The sequence below is a fragment of the Grammomys surdaster genome, unplaced genomic scaffold (assembly GCF_004785775.1).
Source record: "Grammomys surdaster isolate TR1022 unplaced genomic scaffold, NIH_TR_1.0 190, whole genome shotgun sequence".
In the NCBI taxonomy this organism is placed as follows: Eukaryota; Metazoa; Chordata; class Mammalia; order Rodentia; family Muridae; genus Grammomys; species Grammomys surdaster.
This window is the reverse complement of record NW_021604635.1, coordinates 7465982-7485284: the sequence shown is the minus strand read 5'-3', so window position 1 is coordinate 7485284 and position 19303 is coordinate 7465982. Positions and strand designations below refer to the sequence as shown.

The 19303-nt window shown below is 36.4% G+C and overlaps 1 protein-coding gene across 1 annotated transcript; it reads right to left on the bottom strand.

Moving 5' to 3' along the window:
• Positions 1-1951: 1951 nt before the first annotated feature.
• Positions 1952-2978, bottom strand: LOC114622577 (mediator of RNA polymerase II transcription subunit 10-like). The gene is made up of 2 exons (XM_028768986.1): positions 2759-2978; positions 1952-2100 (listed from the first exon to the last, which is right to left on the bottom strand). Exons 1-2 carry the CDS (start codon positions 2976-2978, stop codon positions 1952-1954), a joined length of 369 nt encoding a protein of 122 aa, XP_028624819.1.
• Positions 2979-19303: the final 16325 nt, after the last annotated feature.

Below are 19303 nucleotides of genomic sequence, written 5' to 3'. Positions count from 1 at the left end.
AGAAAGAAAGAAAGAAAGAAAGAAAGAAAGAAAGAAAGAAAGAAAGAAGGAAAGAGAGAGAGAGAGGAGTGGCTTGAAATCTCTGTGTAATGGCTGAAATTCTTAATACACCTAAGTTGTAAATAAACAAATATTTTTGAAAAATATTTCATCATATGGATGGATTGGCTGTAATTACTTAAAAATTTGGATACTCCATTTTTGTTTGTCCCTCTTTTCAAGTTTAACAGATAAATCAAATGCATTGACCACGTACCCTACGATGTTTGAGGATGATTCACATAATGGAATGATTAAATCTAGCTAACACTATGCTGTATCTTACATGTCACCATTTTTGTGGTAAGGATATTTAAAATCCCCATACACTCTGTATGATTAATATGGAAAATATTGCTATGAACAATACACATCACTTACAATAGATTTTATCTACATTTTTGTATTATATGGACATTTACTCAGACATTAGAACTGGTGGAATTTTCATGGAAGAGAATTCTTCTTCTTTAGGACCAAATAAACTCCTCAAGTGTATTTAGAGAGAGAAGCAGTTTACTAATTTAGTTTCTTTTTGTACTTTTGTGATGATAATATACCCTACAGATATTATATCATGAACAATAGAAAGTAATGGCAATAATTTTATCAAGTACAATAACTAAAGTAATTTTCTCTAAAAGAAGTACTGTCATTTCCCAAAGTTCTTCAGACAGTTTATAATGAATTTTGTTCTGTGAACATTGAGGGCACACCATACAATGTAATAATTTTGAAGTTTATCTTTTCCTTGACAACATAGCCAGCTCTGCTTCAGCGTGAAATAGCATGTGTTGAATATAATGAACTCTACTGTCAGAGAATGCAAAGTTGATACTGGGAAAGGCTTATATTCACCTCTAGCGTACAAGGGATTTCAGTCTTGACTTAAGGAAAAATAACAAAGAATGTAGTCTGTAGTAAGAAAGCAAGAAATAGCATCTAGTGTAGACATAGAGCACACAGATAGGAGTTGGCAAGAGATAACAAATCAGTATTTGAATGGTGTATGCACACTTTTGGCACACTCCTACACCATTTTATGCCCTCTTACCTTAGGTGCATATTTACCATTGTTTGTTTTAGTTTTGTGCAGAATTCACCTAGCAGAATCAACTGCACACAAGCAAACACAGAAGTCACATTGTGTTCTTTCCGTAGCATTGCATTGGGTAGCATTTGAGTGTGTCATGCTCCACCACAGACTCCTGTTTTTAAATACTTGAGCCACAGTTGCTAGCACCAGTTTGAAGGTTGCTGAGCCTCTGATTTAATGGGGCCTCATTGGAGGATGTGAATTGCAGGCCTCGAGTTTAGAGTCTGACCCTCTTCAAGTTTATCTTCCTCAGCTTCCTATGTCATTCATATGAGTGCAAGCTCCTGTGTCAGGGCTTTCCTGTTGTGATGGACTATATTTTCTGAACCATGAAGCACAGTGACCCTCTTTTCTCTTTTTTTCCATGAAAAACTTTAGACTTTATTATGTCTAGTTGAAGCCCATAAAACAGTAATGTTCTTATGCACAACATCTGAAAATGTAAAATATAAAACCAAGTTTTCTCTTATGGCTAGTGTAACAGAACATCATACATAAAAAGACAATGTCAACTAGAATCCCAATCAACATTTCACATTTCAGTGAGGCTGTCTTCCTGCCTGTTCCCCTGGAGATAGAAGGAATCGGGTCACCATAGGGTCTGAGAGCTGCAAGGACAGCTGGGTCACAGCTCTGTTCCCCCATCCTCAGAGTCCCAAAAGGTCAACGATGGAAACCGGAAGTAGGGGCAAGGCCAGTTCTCGTGTATGGAAGGCAGCATGGGCAGACACAGCTTCTCACTGGGTCAGTCCGGTTATTAAAAGGATGTGGGACCCAATCACACTTCGGAAGGTGGATGATTCTCCGAATGCTCCACTACTTGGCCATATCCTCTGGAAACACTTTAGAAAGTTCATGAATCAGTAGGCTTTTAAATTTCTTCATTGTATTGCGCTCCCCCTTGACTTGTTTTTTAGCTAGAGCCCTTTCCAGCCATTCTATGGTGTAGTGCTGGGGGTCCCGACCTGTGGGGCAGTGGGCTATGGGAAAAGGCCAGAAAGCTTGGTAGAAAGCTCTGGAAGCCCCGGAAACCTTGGTCTGAAGAAGGCCATTAGGACGGGAGGCCGCTTCCAGCTTCCCAAAGTCATCTGGCTCTCTTAGCTTCCGCTCTCCACAGCCCCTCCCACAGAGAGGTCCATGGCCATTGATCACATAGGAAGAGCACCTTCATGCAGATGAGGCATTCCCAAGCTCTCAGATCAAACCAATAGGGGTATCTGCTCCCATCCCCAAAACTGTATATATTGGCCAAGCTCAAAAGTAAAGGTGTGTGGGATCTTCTCTGCTATCGGAGAGCTTTGTCATGGTTCCTCCCCAGTCTCTGGCTAGCCTGCGCACTTGAGACACGGTTTAGGGCAGAGCAACAACGAGCTGTAACACTCCCCCCTCTCCGCTGCTGCTGAGGCACTCCTGTGCTGTCTGTGGAGAGAGGAAACCTAAGAGCTGTAACACTCGCCACCTCAGAGGCGCTGAGACACGGTTTGGAGGCTGGGGTAGCAGCAAACTCTCTCCGCCTGCTCACCACCCATCTTGGGCTGCCTACAGACAGCCGCCGATCGCACCTTGTCCTCAGCCCAGCCAGAGATCCTCGTGGGGCCCTTCTGGAAGTGGTTCCACACCGACCTTGATCAATGTATTCAAAAACTTCCAGAGACACGGTGATATCACGCAGCTGCTGTGTGCATTTATCTATGTCCTGTAAGCCCATAACAATAAAGTTCAGCTTCTGGCTCAGCCCCGCCTGGCTGCTGGGCTGCACGTCACTGATGCCGATGCTGAGGTACCGAATGTTCTCCACGAACTTCTCCTGATGCTCCTTCAGGTGGTCAAAGTTCTCCACCATCACTGGCTCCACCTGCCTCTTAGCCGCAGCTTCCAGCAACTCTGGTTCCACAGTGCTCAGACCTTCTTCTCTTAATGAAACTTCTCATCACCTGTTTACTCATAGAGATGAGGGGGAAACCAACTGAACATTGCTCTAGAACAAACTGAAAACTTTAGTACAAGGATCATATGAGTTCTAAATACCTGGAGAGCTGTGCCTTTAAACAAACAACTAAAGAGATAGATCTTATCCCTAAAAGAAGACCTTCAAAGAAATCAATGGTATAAGAGAGAACTCACCAGGGATGAACCCTGCCTGTATCAGTATGTGTAGGCTGTCATTCAATGCTAAACATACACTGTTGTGTGGTGTCCACCAGAGACTAACAAGACCTGGGTTTAAGCCAGTAGAAAGTTATTATTAGATGTCAACTAACTACACTGGATGATCTGGATCCCAGTGCAGCCACAAGCCTTACCCAGGATGAGATTTTTAAGCACAAGAAAAAAAATAAAATTAAAGGAAACAGCAACAAGAACAAACGAGAAAACATAGCCAGGGTTTGCATACTTCAGTTAAGAATAGTTGGCCTGGAGCTGAACTAGAGAAGACAAAAAGCAAAGTACATTTTTAAAAAGTTTACCAGAACTGTAGACTTTGATGGATTGTGTCATTTTTTTCATCTTTCTAGGTGGTACCTTCTATGTGGTGAGTTTATGGCCTGACTAGTACATCCATCATGGTGTCAGTTGTGCTAAGGTCTGGGGGTCTGCGAAGCTCTGGAAATATGTCACAGTATGAGCAATGTTAATGTCAGGATGTTGGATTTATAAGCATATATGTTTATATATATGCATCTAAGCATATGTATATCTATATATAAGCATATATGTGTTTGTGTATATGTGTGTGCGTGTGTGTGTGTGTGTGTGTGTGTGAGAGAGAGAGAGAGAGAGAGAGAGAGAGAGAGAGAGAGAGAGAGAATTATAACTAAAGAGTAAGAAGCCATGAATTTAAGAAAAATGGTAAGAAGAACTTAGGAAGAATGTGAGTTAGGACAAGGAGGGGGAGAATAATGTAAATACACTACTTGTGTAAAAAATCCTCTAAATAAATAAATATATAAGTAACTATGTATCTATTCTTGTTATGTGTTTGAGTAAAGGTGTTGAACAAATCAACTTATCCTGACAGTCCAGGGAGCTATAAGAAAATCACTTTTTCTGCCTCAGTCTAGATGGCACGAATGTATGGTGGACATGTTGGAAGACTAAAAACCTGTTTGTAGCAGAACAGGCAATGATCTGTGAGCCTCAGAGTAGTTGCTAGCCTGCCAGCTTCATAATATACCCAATATAGTACCATACTTCAACACTAGAGATGGAAAACAATTCTACCCAACACTGAAATTATTTGTCCCTTTATGTTAATGTAAAAATGTAGGCTTGTTTCTTAACCTTTTGCACAGAATAATTTAAGAAAAGCTGATTTTACAGTTTGTCTACATTCTATCATGGAATTTAATATGTTCAACTCTAAATAAGTTTCGTAAGATTTTTAAGGAAAATGTCAAGACTTTCAAAGTTCACAGTAGTCATGAAGTCTTCTCATGGATAATTTCACCCTTAAAATGTGACTTAGGAAAATAACACACACATTTATCTAAGTAGGAAAAAAATCTCTTTTAGTCTTTCATTTTCATCAATATTTATTTTGAAAGCTTAAGTGTATAATTCTAGACTTCTTAATTTCTACATTATTTTACGTATATTTGATTGTGATAGTAAATCCCTCATACCTAGATGATATTTTTAATTTTTCTTATTGATATTTAGGAAAAGCAATAACTTGTTTCTTATCCTCTGTCATTCCCACAGTCTCTTATACCCTATTGTTCCCAATCTTTGACCACAGTAATTTTCATGTCTAATTCAAACCTAAGAGGTGAATATATGATTACTTTAATTAGCAGTACTGTTGTTGCTCTGATGCTTAAACTTGAGTAATGTAACCTACTGTATGTATGGTAAGAAAATACAGAAATTAGTTTATAGATTCAATAATCATTTAAATACATTATGAGACATTTATATCTTTCATCATTAAATCACAGACACCTAATTAAAACGCTTTGAGGTAGTGATACCTTTCTATGTTTTGAGAGTGACCATTGTAGAAGTATGTAATGAAGAAACTACAAATATTTTAGTATGTGCATTGGCTATGCAATGAAGAAAAACTTAAAATCCACAAAGCTTTCTGTTTAGATTTTGTAGGGTTTTAAACCTAGAACGGTGCTATTTTCCCTTCAGTTTTTGGAATGTGAAGTGAAAGCAGTAATTGCATGGTACTCGGTGTCACAAGTGGCCAGATATACCTGTCAGTCAGTTTTTCTTTTCTTTATTAAACTTCAAGCAGAGAGAATTACCCAAAGTCTATTCTCTAATCACTTTTGGAATATTTTCTGCCCATGCATTAGGTTTGTAGGTAAAACTGCAGGTGCAGGCATTCTAGAGGTGTTTTGTTCTCCTTTGTAACCTGTGATTACAGCTGGCCTTAGACTTTACTCAATCTTATTAGAATAGGTTAAATTATACTATCGAATAGCCTAACAATGATCTCATGGGCTTAGCACAATAGCACGATATCCCTTGACCTGCCCTGGGTTTCAAATGGATTTCCCACAGAAGTTTCCTCTTTCAAAACAACATTTTACTTTGCCAGACTTTAAAATCTTTTTCAATTTATATCTTATCTACTAAGTTTAGAATTTTGTTCCACGTTTTAGTTCTTAAATTATCACTGTATTCTACTTTGGTAATACTCAAATATGTTGCCTAAGTGATTTCAGAGATCTTTTCTGATCTCATAATTTGAGAATTTCCAAGTATTTTATGCTAAATTCTCTAAAATTCTGGGGGACTTTACTGCACCTTTTTTGTGTAATTTCTAATTAGTTAAAGGATTACCCCACTGCCACGTTTTCCTTCTCAGGTTGATGTAAAGATTTTTCTTCAATTATTTTTAGCTTTTAATTGGAATTTTTGTTAATGTGAAAATATAAAGTACATATAAAACATACTAAATTAAATAACTATAAGACATATCATAAGACCTTCATGTTGATTTGGTAAATGATAGAAACAACAGAATAAAAGCAAACCATAAAGTCTACTCAGAAACAATAAACTGAAGAGAGGACTTAATGCAACTATAAAACGTTTTAATGGTAATTTTAATATCATTTTGAACAAATACTGACAAGTTTTTATATTCAAAACTATTTTCTAGTTTTGTAACATACTGTTGGGTAAAATTATTCACAAATTACTCAAATTTTTTCAGAAATAAATTGAAGTATAATTTAGTTTTATTATATTAAACAAAATAAATCAAAAGATATTATTTCTAAAAGATGTATTTTAAGTTTTATCTTTATGTAGATTTTATATAAAACTTCATTTTGATTTTTTTTCTTTTCTTAGGAGTAGTATGTGTTCCATCATTCTTTGTATCAACTATGTATCTGGTAGTTTTCAAATGAAAAATTCAACAAAGCTTTGTATGCCAATGTTATCCTTCCTTTCTTCTCGATTAACTTGGTTCTCAATATTTTTTAATACACATTCTACCCAGTCATTTATTCTATTTTCCATTAACACTGAAAAAAATCTGCTTGGATAGCTACAGTATACAGAGTAAATAATAATGCTTCCAGAGTCAGAGCCATTGATTTTGTGCCGCCTCATCCTTAACCCCCAAGGGCAAGTATGGTCGGGCACGTAGTACAGGGTATAAAGTAGCACACGGCCCCTAAGTTATACTTGATTTCAGAAAAGAGCGACAAAGAGAAAAATGAAACCTAGAAAAACCAATGCACGTGAAGTAGACAGAAAGTAATCATGAACACTGAGGAAGGAGGATTCATAGACTGACCACAGGCAGGGGCAGGGGACACAATAGGTATCCCTCTTCACATACATGATAAGTCGATAGATGACAAATTCATAAACTTATACAATTGTACTCGTAGATGATAAAAATATAACAAATAGAAAAGGACATCTTTCTATTGGTATGGATATTCTATGACAGATATTCACTAAAGGACTAAAGTCTTTTGGTGAAATCACAGGATAAAAATACCTGTCACACTGAGATTTCACGGTCATTTTCCTTCACTTGGTGTAGAGAGGCTCCTGCTTTGATTGAGATAGTATCTATAATTAAGGCACCTTACCTACAGACATCTATAAAGTCATATTTATAGTTTTCTTCATAGAGAATACTTTTCTTAACTAAATCTGTAATGGAAATGTATGCAATCATATTTGCTATCCTAAAAACATCTATTTTTTCCTTTCTTTTGATAAAATGGAAGAGAAACAAAAAGAATGAAAGAAAAGAAGTGAGTGGTGATTATTTGTTTGTTTCTGAAAAGGAATTTTAATTGTACTTTTCCTGGTCAGGACACACTTGTCAAGGCTGTCATTGGGGGATAACTAGTGTTTTATAGCATGAAAATATAGCAGGAATAGAAATATCTTGTACTCAAAGGAAGACATAAGTGAGAAGAAGAGATGGACTAGACTACAAATAAAATGTATGGAGATGCACTTTTGAAGAATTATTGTTTTTCACTGAGAATGAAGAGCTAACTAATTGATGTTTCTGAAGGTACTAGAAATCCACTGGAAAGGATACAGTCTTACCTAACGCGAAGTCTAAAATACAAACTTATGTAAATATTTTAATTGCAGTGTAAGACACCAGAAAGATTGTAAAACTGCAAATAGATTACAAATAAATCTTAAAATTTTCAAACAGGAATAAATAAGGAAATCCTGTGTAACCCAGAGAGAAATGTTAAGGAAACTCAGTGGACAACTTTTAGAATGTCTTCAAAAGTTTTGTTAAATAAAGACAACAACAAGACAACCAAGCATACATGGGTTCAATGATTTATATATCTTTTCCCAACACATGGGGAAAAAAAGGAACAAAACTAAGTTATGTCCTAACTGTTCTTAAGGAAATGGGCATTCCTATGCAGAAATACTTCATTTTATTATGTTTTATTTGTGCAATTTTTACACATTGTGGGTTATTCCAGGCTTGATTTTGGCTATTCTCTGATGTTATTTTCAGCATTCACAGGTCTATAGTCAACTTTTAATAAATGTAGCCTTTTTAATTAAAAATATGCATTATCTTCAACACTCCAGCTATATATGTAACAGAGCTTAATATATTAAAAAGTTAATATGTATAGGCAGTGGAAAACCCAAAAATATATGTGACTCATATTATTAAATTTCTTACTTTTGGAAGTTCAGTCCTGAAGTTCAAACCTCCCCCAGACACACTTGTGCTTCACTCATGAAGAAAAATTGGCTTGGTGTGTTTGAAGATCATTTCAAAAATATTGTTGTTTTATATGATCATGTACTTCCACTAAATCTCCACCCCTGTGCTCTCATTCTAGTTGTTGTACACGGGGATTAAGTGTAATACTTCACTGTGGTGTTAAATAGCATCTATCACCTATAGAGAAAAATTTAAACCAGCAACATCGCTGATCTGGCAAAGAATGACATTGAAAGACATTCTAGGTCTATATGATCTGGTACAGCCAGAAGACAGACATGCCCTGTATTACAGTGTGGTCTGATTGGAATACATATATGCCTTTAGTGTATCTCTTTAATCCCTAACAGTGAAGGTAAGGTTACCTTTTTAGAAGGAAGCAGTCATAACTGAAAGTGACAGGCAAAGTTTCAAATCAGAAAAAGCTTTGACAGAATGTGTCAGAGATAGGATAAGCCCAACTCACAGGAGAACAGCACAGGAAGGAGAGACTATAGGGCAGCAAGAGAGAGGAGATGTGTGTATGGCAGCTTTACTGGAACGTATTTACAGAGACAGGCTACAGAGAGGTCAATCTAGACAGAAGACAGAAGAAGCCAGATAATGAGAAGAAACTAAGTGATTAGAATGTATTTCAAAGTTAGTGTGAGGCCAACAGGGTAATTCATGCAGAAGCCAAGAAAGGAAGGACTGAATCAGCCAGCTTGAAAGACTGAGTTGTGTGGAGGTTAGAAGTTTCCATGCCTAGACCTAAGGGTACTTAGAACAGAGAAGGAAATGCTCTGAGTTCAGCCCAAGCCATATACTCGTAAAGCTTGAGTATAGCTCTCACATCATCTCCTCATCTGACAAAATAAAAGCAACATTTACAATCACTGAGGACATATGAAAAGGAAGCCTGTGTACAAAATGACACCATCTACCATTGAAGAAAGGAGGCTCAGAATTGAATGTTATGATGCTCAAATTCCCCAAGTCCAACAAAGACTCAGGGGTGTTGAAATGATGGGCTTGAAGGCTAGCTTGTTAATGTTTGCATCAGCCTTATATGTTACATCAACAATTATGATTTGGACAAATACATTCTCCCAAGACACAACCAGACTCAAACATAGAACTAGGAAAGTTGGTTTTAAAACATATTTTTTCTTTGATTATTAGGTATGTTTTGTACATAACTTACCAAACTCATCAAACACATTTTATAAAGTTTAACCCGATGTGGACCACCACTGTAAATTGGCATTATGCATTTCTATCTCTATTAATTCCTCTGCCATCATCGCCCCCCAAACTGTCATTAATTTTCTACCTCTACCAATTTTCTTTTTCTCCACCTTTTGCACCAATGCAATCATACTGTGTATCTTGACATTCAATATTCATAGGGATCATCTAGGCTCCATGTATAATTAAGATATGTTAGCTCTAGAATGAGACTTAAAAATCTACCCTTTCCCTCAAGAAGTCACAGGATGATCCAGGATCATGTGTCTGACTCTAGAAGATGCTTAGGATGCTTCTAATTCCTAGAAAAAGTAAATGTCAAAGACTAGTGCTACATGCCTTTCAGCATCCATTTCGTTTTCAACAGGGACATTTCTGTTCCTATAAGAACTTCCTCATATTTGAAACCTAGATAACAGGTAAATAATAACTTTCCTCAATGACAGCAAATACATTCTACCAATAATATTAAATAAAACGCTTTGTTGTTCTTTCCCAGAGCTCTTTGATTTACTTGAGTTTGTTAGAGTTATGTTGTTTTTGTGATTTCCAGACATGTTAAGTTACAAAATGTGAGGGAATACAGAAAGAAAAAAGGGAAAGCCAATTTCATGGAGCTAAAAACTCTTGGGAAATAGAGAACAAAAATACTTAAAGGAAAAGTAAAGCCAAATAAATTCCTGAGAACTTTGGAAATGCTTTACTGTCATTTACCCATGCTGTTGAGAAGTACTTTGCTTATATTCACTTTACCCTGGCATGCTTCTTATAAGCTGTTTTCCATCAAATTTATTAGCAATTGCCAATTATTTACACATGTATTGGGTAGCCTCGGCCACTAAGTCAACCATCTTTTATTGCTATGCCTATCTATTTGGTGCATAAAGAATGTATCCAAGTTATTAGATTGCAATTATTTAGTGTCTTATTGAGCAGTACCTACTTCTCAACACAAGTTAAAAATTACTACATTGGTGGCTAGCATACTGTTGCCTTAATTGTGAACAGTATGGAGATAAGCCATTTATTATGCATGAACTTGTTATTGTTTCTGGTTCAATTTTTTTGTGTGTGTGAAATTTCTCTTTTTTTTTTGAACATGAAATGCTTTTTTTATAGCATGTTTTACAAGGGGAGGGGGTAAGAGGGTCCAGGTGGTGGAAAAGTACAAAATCTTCTTGGCCTGTGCCTTGAAACATGTCATGGTCTATATGGTACACTGCCTTGAATTATGATCTACCTGCTGTTCTTCAGAAGATATGGTACACTGCTTGAGTTATGGTCTCCCTGCTATTCTTAAGAAGACATGGTACTCTGCTTTGAGTCTATCTGCAGTTGCTAAGCAGGATCTTGCAGTTGCCAAGCTTCAGAGGACATTGTGCAGGTGGGGAAAGGTAGGGGGTAAGGGTAAGGGCGAGGGTCCTGGCTTCTGGCATCTCCCCCTTCTCTGTTTAGTTAGAGAAGGCGTCTTATGTTCAATCCCAACTATGTGAGTTTTGAATTTGGATGTCTAATTATGGGGGGTCTTAGACAAGTTCACAACACCAAAACACTGATGTGAGACGAGTCACATCGATGGTCGAAGGCTTTAGGCTGTCGACGATGGGCAACGTCAAGGGACTCTGATGTGGGTGAAAGGAGGGTGAGAGCCCTGTCTTAGGCCATGTAGGCTGCACCCACTCCCAGCACCACGCACTCCTTTTCGGCTGCATTGGGTGGGCCCCTGGGAAGTGGACCTACAATAATCCCGTCATTGGACTAACTCACAGCCATCCTAGTCTCTTGTAAATGTTCAAGTTACCAACCATTTGTCAGTTTGGGGTGTAATATTGTCATAAAGGAAGGCTCCCCAATGTTAGCGGCCATATCAAGGGTGGCCTTGGTTTAGGAAAAAGCCAATTTTTGTTGTGGTGATCAAGAGGCCAAGCTCTCCGAGAGAAATGAGGGCAAAGTCTGGTTCAATTTTATTCTGTTTTCTGAAGAGTGAATCTATGACTTTTGATAAGGAAAGGTTGTGAATATTTACTAAAAATGATAATCTAACCAAAAGCAAAACATTTAGTTTTGGAGAATATCATAAAAATTCTTAATTTTAAAAATTTTAATTGAAATTCTAAGCCACAGAAATTTCTCACACAGGATGATCACAGTAGCATCAAAAGTCTTAGAGAAATATCAAAAGAAAGAAATATAATATGTATAAAGATGTGTATGTATGCATAAAGTACGAATATGTAAAAAGTATATATATATATGTATAACATATATATATATACATACATACATATTTATGTGTGTGTGTAAAGTATATTTCTACAAAGAAGTATAGCATATATTTTTCATTTTCTGTTGCTCTGGTGAGTGTATCTTTTCTCATATCACTAACCAGCTACAAAACACCACAACACTAAACCATTGTTGCAGGGAAAGGCTTAAATTTTAAAATACAAAGAATCTATCACTGCTCTCATGGCTTCCACACAAAAATTGAATTTTCTTCTAAGAAACTACTTTAACCTTTGACCAATATATTTGTGAAAATAACTTTAAAGGCAGAAATTCTGTGCATTTTAAAAATCTTCATGCTATTTACATAATAAAATATTAGAAGCAGTTGCAATGTCAAATAGTTTAATGATTATAAAACTGGCTAAATAAACCATTCATTAAAAACTACAAATGAAAGAGGATCAGCAATAAAATTACTAACTGTGAGCAATTAACTAATCTCAACATTTCAACAAATTTACATTTGATTAATAAATTTGAAACATCCAAAAATAGGCAAACCTTTAAACTATGACTTGGGAAAATTGTTAAATATGCTCTCTGGGCTTCCATGTAGGTTTTTAAAAGATTACAGATCTCTAGTTTTCTATTCTCTTCATGCATAGCAGAACTCATCTACTCTAGCTATTTTCCATTTCAATATCAATGATAACCAGGCCAGAGTGCTGTAGGCTTTGTGAAAGCACTGTATAACAGACTGCTTAGTGGGTATCAGCAAATTAGATCTAGACCCAAGGCATTTCTCACAGTACTTCTCCATGTGTTTCTAAGATTCTTTCTTGTAATGTCAGTAGCAGAGTGAACAGAGAACCAGCTTATCCAGCAGAAAAACTCCCCCAAGTGATATTAACTGTTATTTCTAAAGTGAAAATATTTAAGTGTTGGCTCTCCTGCTGTCTCAAGTAATTCTAATCCAAATGAAGTTTCTAGGTAGAGAAATAAGTCCCTCTAAGGAGAATTTCCAGACCCTACTAGAATAATTCTAAGGTTTCTTGTCATCAGACAATAATAGCAGAAAGGATCGCAGAATACTGGATTTAAAATAAAGGTGTATGTCTGCTTGAAACTCTCATGTCTTAGAAGCTACGAAGACTGTTCATGGTTGTAAATCACATGAGGAGACAGAGTTAGGTGTCAAGACCTAAGCATTTTGTGGAACACTCTTTACGTTTCAGTGAATCTCTTCTTTTATGAGATTGACACTTTAAATCAGTGGACTTTGATTACAATGGACTGCTTACCACTGTGCTACTGAGCTTTATCCAAAGCAAGGAAAACTGACCACTCAAGAGAGCTGGAAATCTGTCACAGCCTGCCTCGCTGCAAGCTGCAATCTCTCCCCAGGATCCAGCCTGTGCACCTATTGTACATACTGAAGATTTTTTACTCTCCATAATTTCATGATCAAACAACTTAAAATTTTCTTTTATCCCTTCCCTCTAACTTCTCCCTTCTCTTCCTTCTCCCTCTTCTTTCTTATGCCTCTCTTGTTTTCTTTTTGCTAGTCCTCCCCTCCCACTTTTCAATCTTTCTTTCCTTCCAAACATATCACACACACACACACACACACATGCAAGCATGCACACACACACACACACACACGTCTATGTGCATTTGATTTAAAGTTACTTTCAGTGATACTACATTGGGAGAAAGGACTCTCAGTTATTTAAGGACTCTGTGGTTAAGACTAGGGTCAGACTGCTGTTAATGTTGCCTTCTTTTAGAGTATGATGAATATTTCAAATAATCTTATATATTAGACAAGAAATACCCTATCCCAACAATGTAACATATAGGCTTATAAGATTGGAGGGGAAACAATCAAAATCAATGTTTGACTTAAAATGTAAAAAAAAAAATGAGAATTATGTCTTTTATTTTGCATCTTTTAAAATTATTTATATAGCAGTTATTCAGAAATATCCTTTTTCCTATTTAAAATATATTACATGCTCAAGCAGACAGGCCTCCTTTTTTGCTAGATTTTTTTTCTTGCGGTAGCAATGTTGCACAGCAATGTGTCTACAGTGAAGCACTGAGACTCTAATAAGATACTTGTTGAGTATCTTATTCATGTAATCTCACCATTGTCAGTTGTGATTCCAATTTTTTCCCTAATTTTTTTCTATTTTAATTTTTTTAAATGGCCTCTGGAGATTTGAACTCAAATCTTCATTCTTACGCAGCAAGAGCTCCTCCCACTGAGTCATCTACCCAGACCCTAGCTGAGCACACACACACACACACACACACACACACACACCACACACAAACGCAGTTATAAATATCACGTTAGGTATTATTATCCACGGTATGCAGTAGAAGAAACCCAATGTAGGTTCTTGTTGATTCAGTCATGTTCTAACTTTTTTTTCTCTAACTTAGTGATAATTACATGTATTTTTTTTATAAATCTGTCATCAAAGTTTAGAGTGTACTGTCTCATGAATTATAAATGTGCAAGTATTGTTACATTAACACAGTATCTCTACAATAGATATAGTAAAAACAAAAATATAAAAGTAGAGTGATGGAAGTTTTAAAGTGATTCTTAATTGATTGTGTTATTGATAATACAAAAACAGACAGACAGACAGACAGACAGACACACACACACACACACAGGTCCGTAGGAAGATAGCTAGGAAGGAAAGGACAGCTTCACATTTCCCCTCTGTCTTTTCTCATTGCAGTTTCTTCACAAGGAGTAAGAGTCAATCATGTTGCCGTGCCGTCGGGTATGCTTCGAGTATCACCCCGGGTCAACGTCATGGCCTCTCTCAGAAGAGCTTTGCGCAAAGACTGAAGTTTTACAGTTACATGATCTGAATTGAGCACCAATTTGTTCTTTAAAATCAGGTTTCCTATTAAACCCTTGCAAGTCTCCTTGTCAATAACTTGCTCCCCCTGGTGGTCTTGATATGCTCAAATTGTTGATAAGCGCACGTATCTAATTTATAGTTTGCCTTGTTTTCTTAAGTTATTTGAAGATTGAGATTTCAGCATCACATCTCAGCAGGAATGTGAAATGAACTTATTGATGCTGTGTGGTGTCTACCAATTTGGAAAAAAATAACTCATTTTCATTTATATTTCAGAAATTTAGACATATTATCTCCTTAAAAAAAGTCTGTAAAAGTTAACATGAGGAGGTGTGATGAATTGCTCTTTTATCATAAGCATCTGCAGAAATAGACTAATATCTGGAATATGGGGAGACAAGACTGACTTCCTCTTTGAGAAAACCTTCTGTCCTGAGGCCATAATACTACTTCCCATTTCACTGAATATCACTAGAACACAAGCATTTTCCCTTGAAATTAGTGAGTGCTTCTGACATAAAAGCATTACAGCTGAAAAAAAGAAGAATTAGATTAAGGAAGGTAGCACTTACTGAATCTAGTTTTCTAAAGTAAGGTATAGCATTAAATATAAATGGCCATATTTCTGAAGATCATTAAAAATAAATGACCTTTCCTGATTTGACATCACGTAAATACTGCAAATGTTTAGTGGTGGCAGTACACAAGCTAAATTCTGAGTCGAAAGCTAAAAATGTGTATTTGTGTCAGGATGTCATCTTGCCTTCTACCTTCAGAAGCCTTCAGTGAAATGCACACAAAGGGGAGGGGAGCTGTCTTCCACTGAATATATGAGCTCCCAGTGCAGGCTCAAAATGTTTTACTAGGCTCTTCATGAAGGATAAGGCATTCAGAGAAAACTCTGCAGTATATTTTTTCTCCTCAGATGTCTTATCAGGAAGACTTTGCTTTTTTTTTTAAACCTTCTTATCTGTCAGAGTCCAGTGAAAAGATGATTCACTCCAGTAAGTTTCAAAGAGGCTACTGGCTATTAACAATATGAATCTTAAAAAAAAGAAAATGAAAAGAAAACTGAGAATAACAGAGGAAATTTACTTGAGTATTTACATCTGAGAGACAAAACAACTTCAGAATTTTGCTAAGATTAAAATATTTTTTATATAACCACAATTAAAATTTTTAGAACTCTTTGGAATCATAATGATCTAGGTAATTATAAGGATATTTTATTGAACAAATTTCATCAAGGATTTATAATAGTAATGGTGGGTTTATCCTGCCAATATTTGGTACTTATATGCTGGTTGGTACTATAACTATAGAAGGAATATCTAGTAACCTCTATGTATTAAGAACAGTCTAGAACATCATATGTGACATTCTTTTGTAAGACCCAGGAATCTATGAAGCTTTACTGTATTGATTTTGAGATATTAGGGAGTCTGATCAGGGGTTAAATCTTTTCCTTTTATGATAGTTCTAATCTTAACAGTAAGCCATCTGGTCCCAGCAATACCCTCTGCTCCCTTTCACACTAGGTTTTGTTGTTCATAGTTCTCTTGAGTCAATTAAAACTTGACATTTTTCACCTCTGTAATTAAAATGTAAGTGAAAAAATACATTTTGTTTTTACAAACAGATTAGACTGTTCAATTAATTGAACGTTTACCTAGACCTAGATTTATACAAAAATAGTATCCAATAGCTGCTTACGGCAGAAAATGAACCCTGAGCCTGTGTTGAACATAATGAGAGCAAAGCCTCCATTCTGGAGCAAAGCAAGGAAGATCCACAAGGGAAAAATATGATTTTACGTGTAGTCTCGTAAAAATATGATTATTAATTGTAAACTCTAAAGTTGTGGTAAGTAGACAAAGACTTGCTAGTTTCTCTTTGAGGTGAATTTCTCTATTTTCTCATTTGTTTCTGAATTGGAAATGTAAATTTTTAAAAACTGGTTAATGATGAATGCAAAGATTCATGGTAGCACAGGGTATTGAGCCAAAGTGATTGCTGGGTGCTCAAATAAGGCATTTCCATCATTTCTGAGACACAGACATAATGTAAAAGTGGGAGGGTAAGAAGAAGCTAAAACTTGCAAAGAGCTAATGTGATCCTTTGTATCATCCAAAGAGGATACAATAATATCGATCATTAGGTCACAGCAGCTGTGGCAGCTGTCATTGCTAGGAGTCTCTATTGATATAAGCAAATACCAAAAAGCAACTTAGGGAAGAAAGGTTTCATTGTATTATACTTCCATATTACAGTCTGTCATTCAAAAATTCAGAGTAGGAACTGAAATAGAAGCTATGGAAAAGTGGTACTTGCTAGCTCTTTTTCACCAGGACCATCTCTCCAGGGTTGACACCATTCACAGTAGACTGGGACCTCCCGTATCAGTTATTAATCAAAAAAATGCTTAACCGATTTGTGTATAGGTGTTTTCTCAATTTAGATCCCCTATTCCCAAGTGACTATGACATGTGACAGGATGCTACATAGGACCATCACAAGAAGGAGTGGATAAATTTTCAGGTGTAGATGTAATAGAGGCTTGGTGGGCCCTATTCCTCACTGGTTAATTATTTTCTACTGACAGTTTAAGGCAGAGGAGGGGAAGTTGCTTCCAATTGCATACTCACAAGTGATTCTAACAGACTCCAGAAAACAGATCAGTTTAATGGTTTCCCAGACGAGTCTGGTTAGAGAAAACAAGCCAAAAGTAATGACTCTAGGAGACCTGATAGGGAGAGGGAAGCTTGGTAAGGATGGGAGTGAAGTAAGAGAGGATACAGGTAGATTAGTCAAGATGTATTATACACATCTATAAAACCGTCAAAGAACAAAATTGATCAATAAAATAGTACTTAGCTTTCAGATGGCAAGGATAATGAAAATGGCTACAATGAATACATTTATGGAAACCGTAAACTTTTGTGCACTCTATCTTTATCTGTCCACTGAGTAATTAACGACAAGATTCTTTCCACAGTGTGGCACAACTGGGAAACATGGAGGAGAGAAGGACAAAGCAGAACAGCGAAGGCACTTCAGAGATGACCTTGTGCAAAGCTGCTGCAGAAGGACACAATTCTAAAGGTGACAATGTGAAGGAGACAAATGCCACATTTATTTCCCACACTGAAAAGGCAAATAATGCTCTGTTATTGGTTTTTCCAAGGGAACATTTTCTAGTTTTCACCACTTAATCATAGCTGAACCTCTTACACATACAAAACACAATGTCACGCTTAATTTTTTTGGCCATTAGGAAGACAAATACTCTATAGGTGGTAAGAGCAAAAAAAGATAAAGAAACAATTACATGTTTATGGCATGGGAAATAAACTATCTCTAGCAATCAATGATAATAATTATTATAGAAACTGAAAGATAGAACACTAACTCTAAAATTAGGGGATGATATAATTAATGTTGGAGTTTGATATAATGTCATCATAGCTACCTCAAAAATCAAACAGTTGCCACAATATAAATTAGGCCATTAAACGAGAAGAGTAGGATTTGGCAAGCTTCTGCAGTGTGATACACATCAGAACAACTCACTAAATACACTGCATTGATGATCTGCTTTAACAGTCGTATTATTTTTTTATTTACCAATTTAAATTCAGTCCTATAAAGAAGAGACAGAATCTATACTCAAGCCAAAAAAAGAATAAGAAGGGAGGAGACATTTTTCTCAGGCCTCAGAATGTATTTACTTTGTGTACAAGTTGCTTCACTGGGCTTTTAGGCCACAGTTGTCTCAAGAGACAACAAGGGCTGGAAATTTTCTCTTCTTTAGAAGTTGTTCTTATGATATTTTTGAAAATCCAAATATCTAACTTCTGAAACATTTATTTTGCAACTTGAATGTAGCCAGGCATTTGAAAATGTTTGCCTAATGAAATCTGTGTACTTTTACTTATAAAAAAGCAAATGAACTATTCAAAGGCACTACTTATCTCTCCTGACTGTGCAGTCCCTTGTGTTAGTCACTCCTCTGTGTTGTTATCTGTTTTGTACACACACGTATACAGGAACCCTTTAATATGTTATTCTTTGCAAAAGGTTTCTCCCAAGCCTTATAAACATTAGCAAGCTATCAAGAGTCTTTACTCTCAAGTATGTGATTAGCTTTCTGTCTTTGTAAACCTTCTTCTAACCTAGCTTTAAATCTTTAGTTTACCTTTTATTTCTCCCAGCATTTTAACCAAGTGGTTCCAAAAGGAATTACCTATGGGCTATACAGACCAAGTAAAATGTCTTCTGGCTTCTGGGAACCAAGAGTAACAGCTGTGATTATTTAAGAAGTTCTACACTTTCATCCACTCTGACAACATGAATTTATAACCCCATAGTAGAGCATGCTTAAATCCTAGGAAAGCCAGAGACTATGCCCCTGAAACCAGCTCATACCATTTTACCCCCAGGTGTAGTTAAGCCCTTTAGAGAAGCTACTGAAATCATGAGTGTTACAAGGAGAAATTCCACCAACCTGAGAGCAAGCAGTTACTCCTTTGCAAGAAATAGGAGAAACCTACAGAGCCTCATGCTCATTAATGTTGGCCTTTGTTAGAGGCTCTCTCTCTCTCTCTCTCTCTCTCTCTCTCTCTCTCTCTCTCTCTC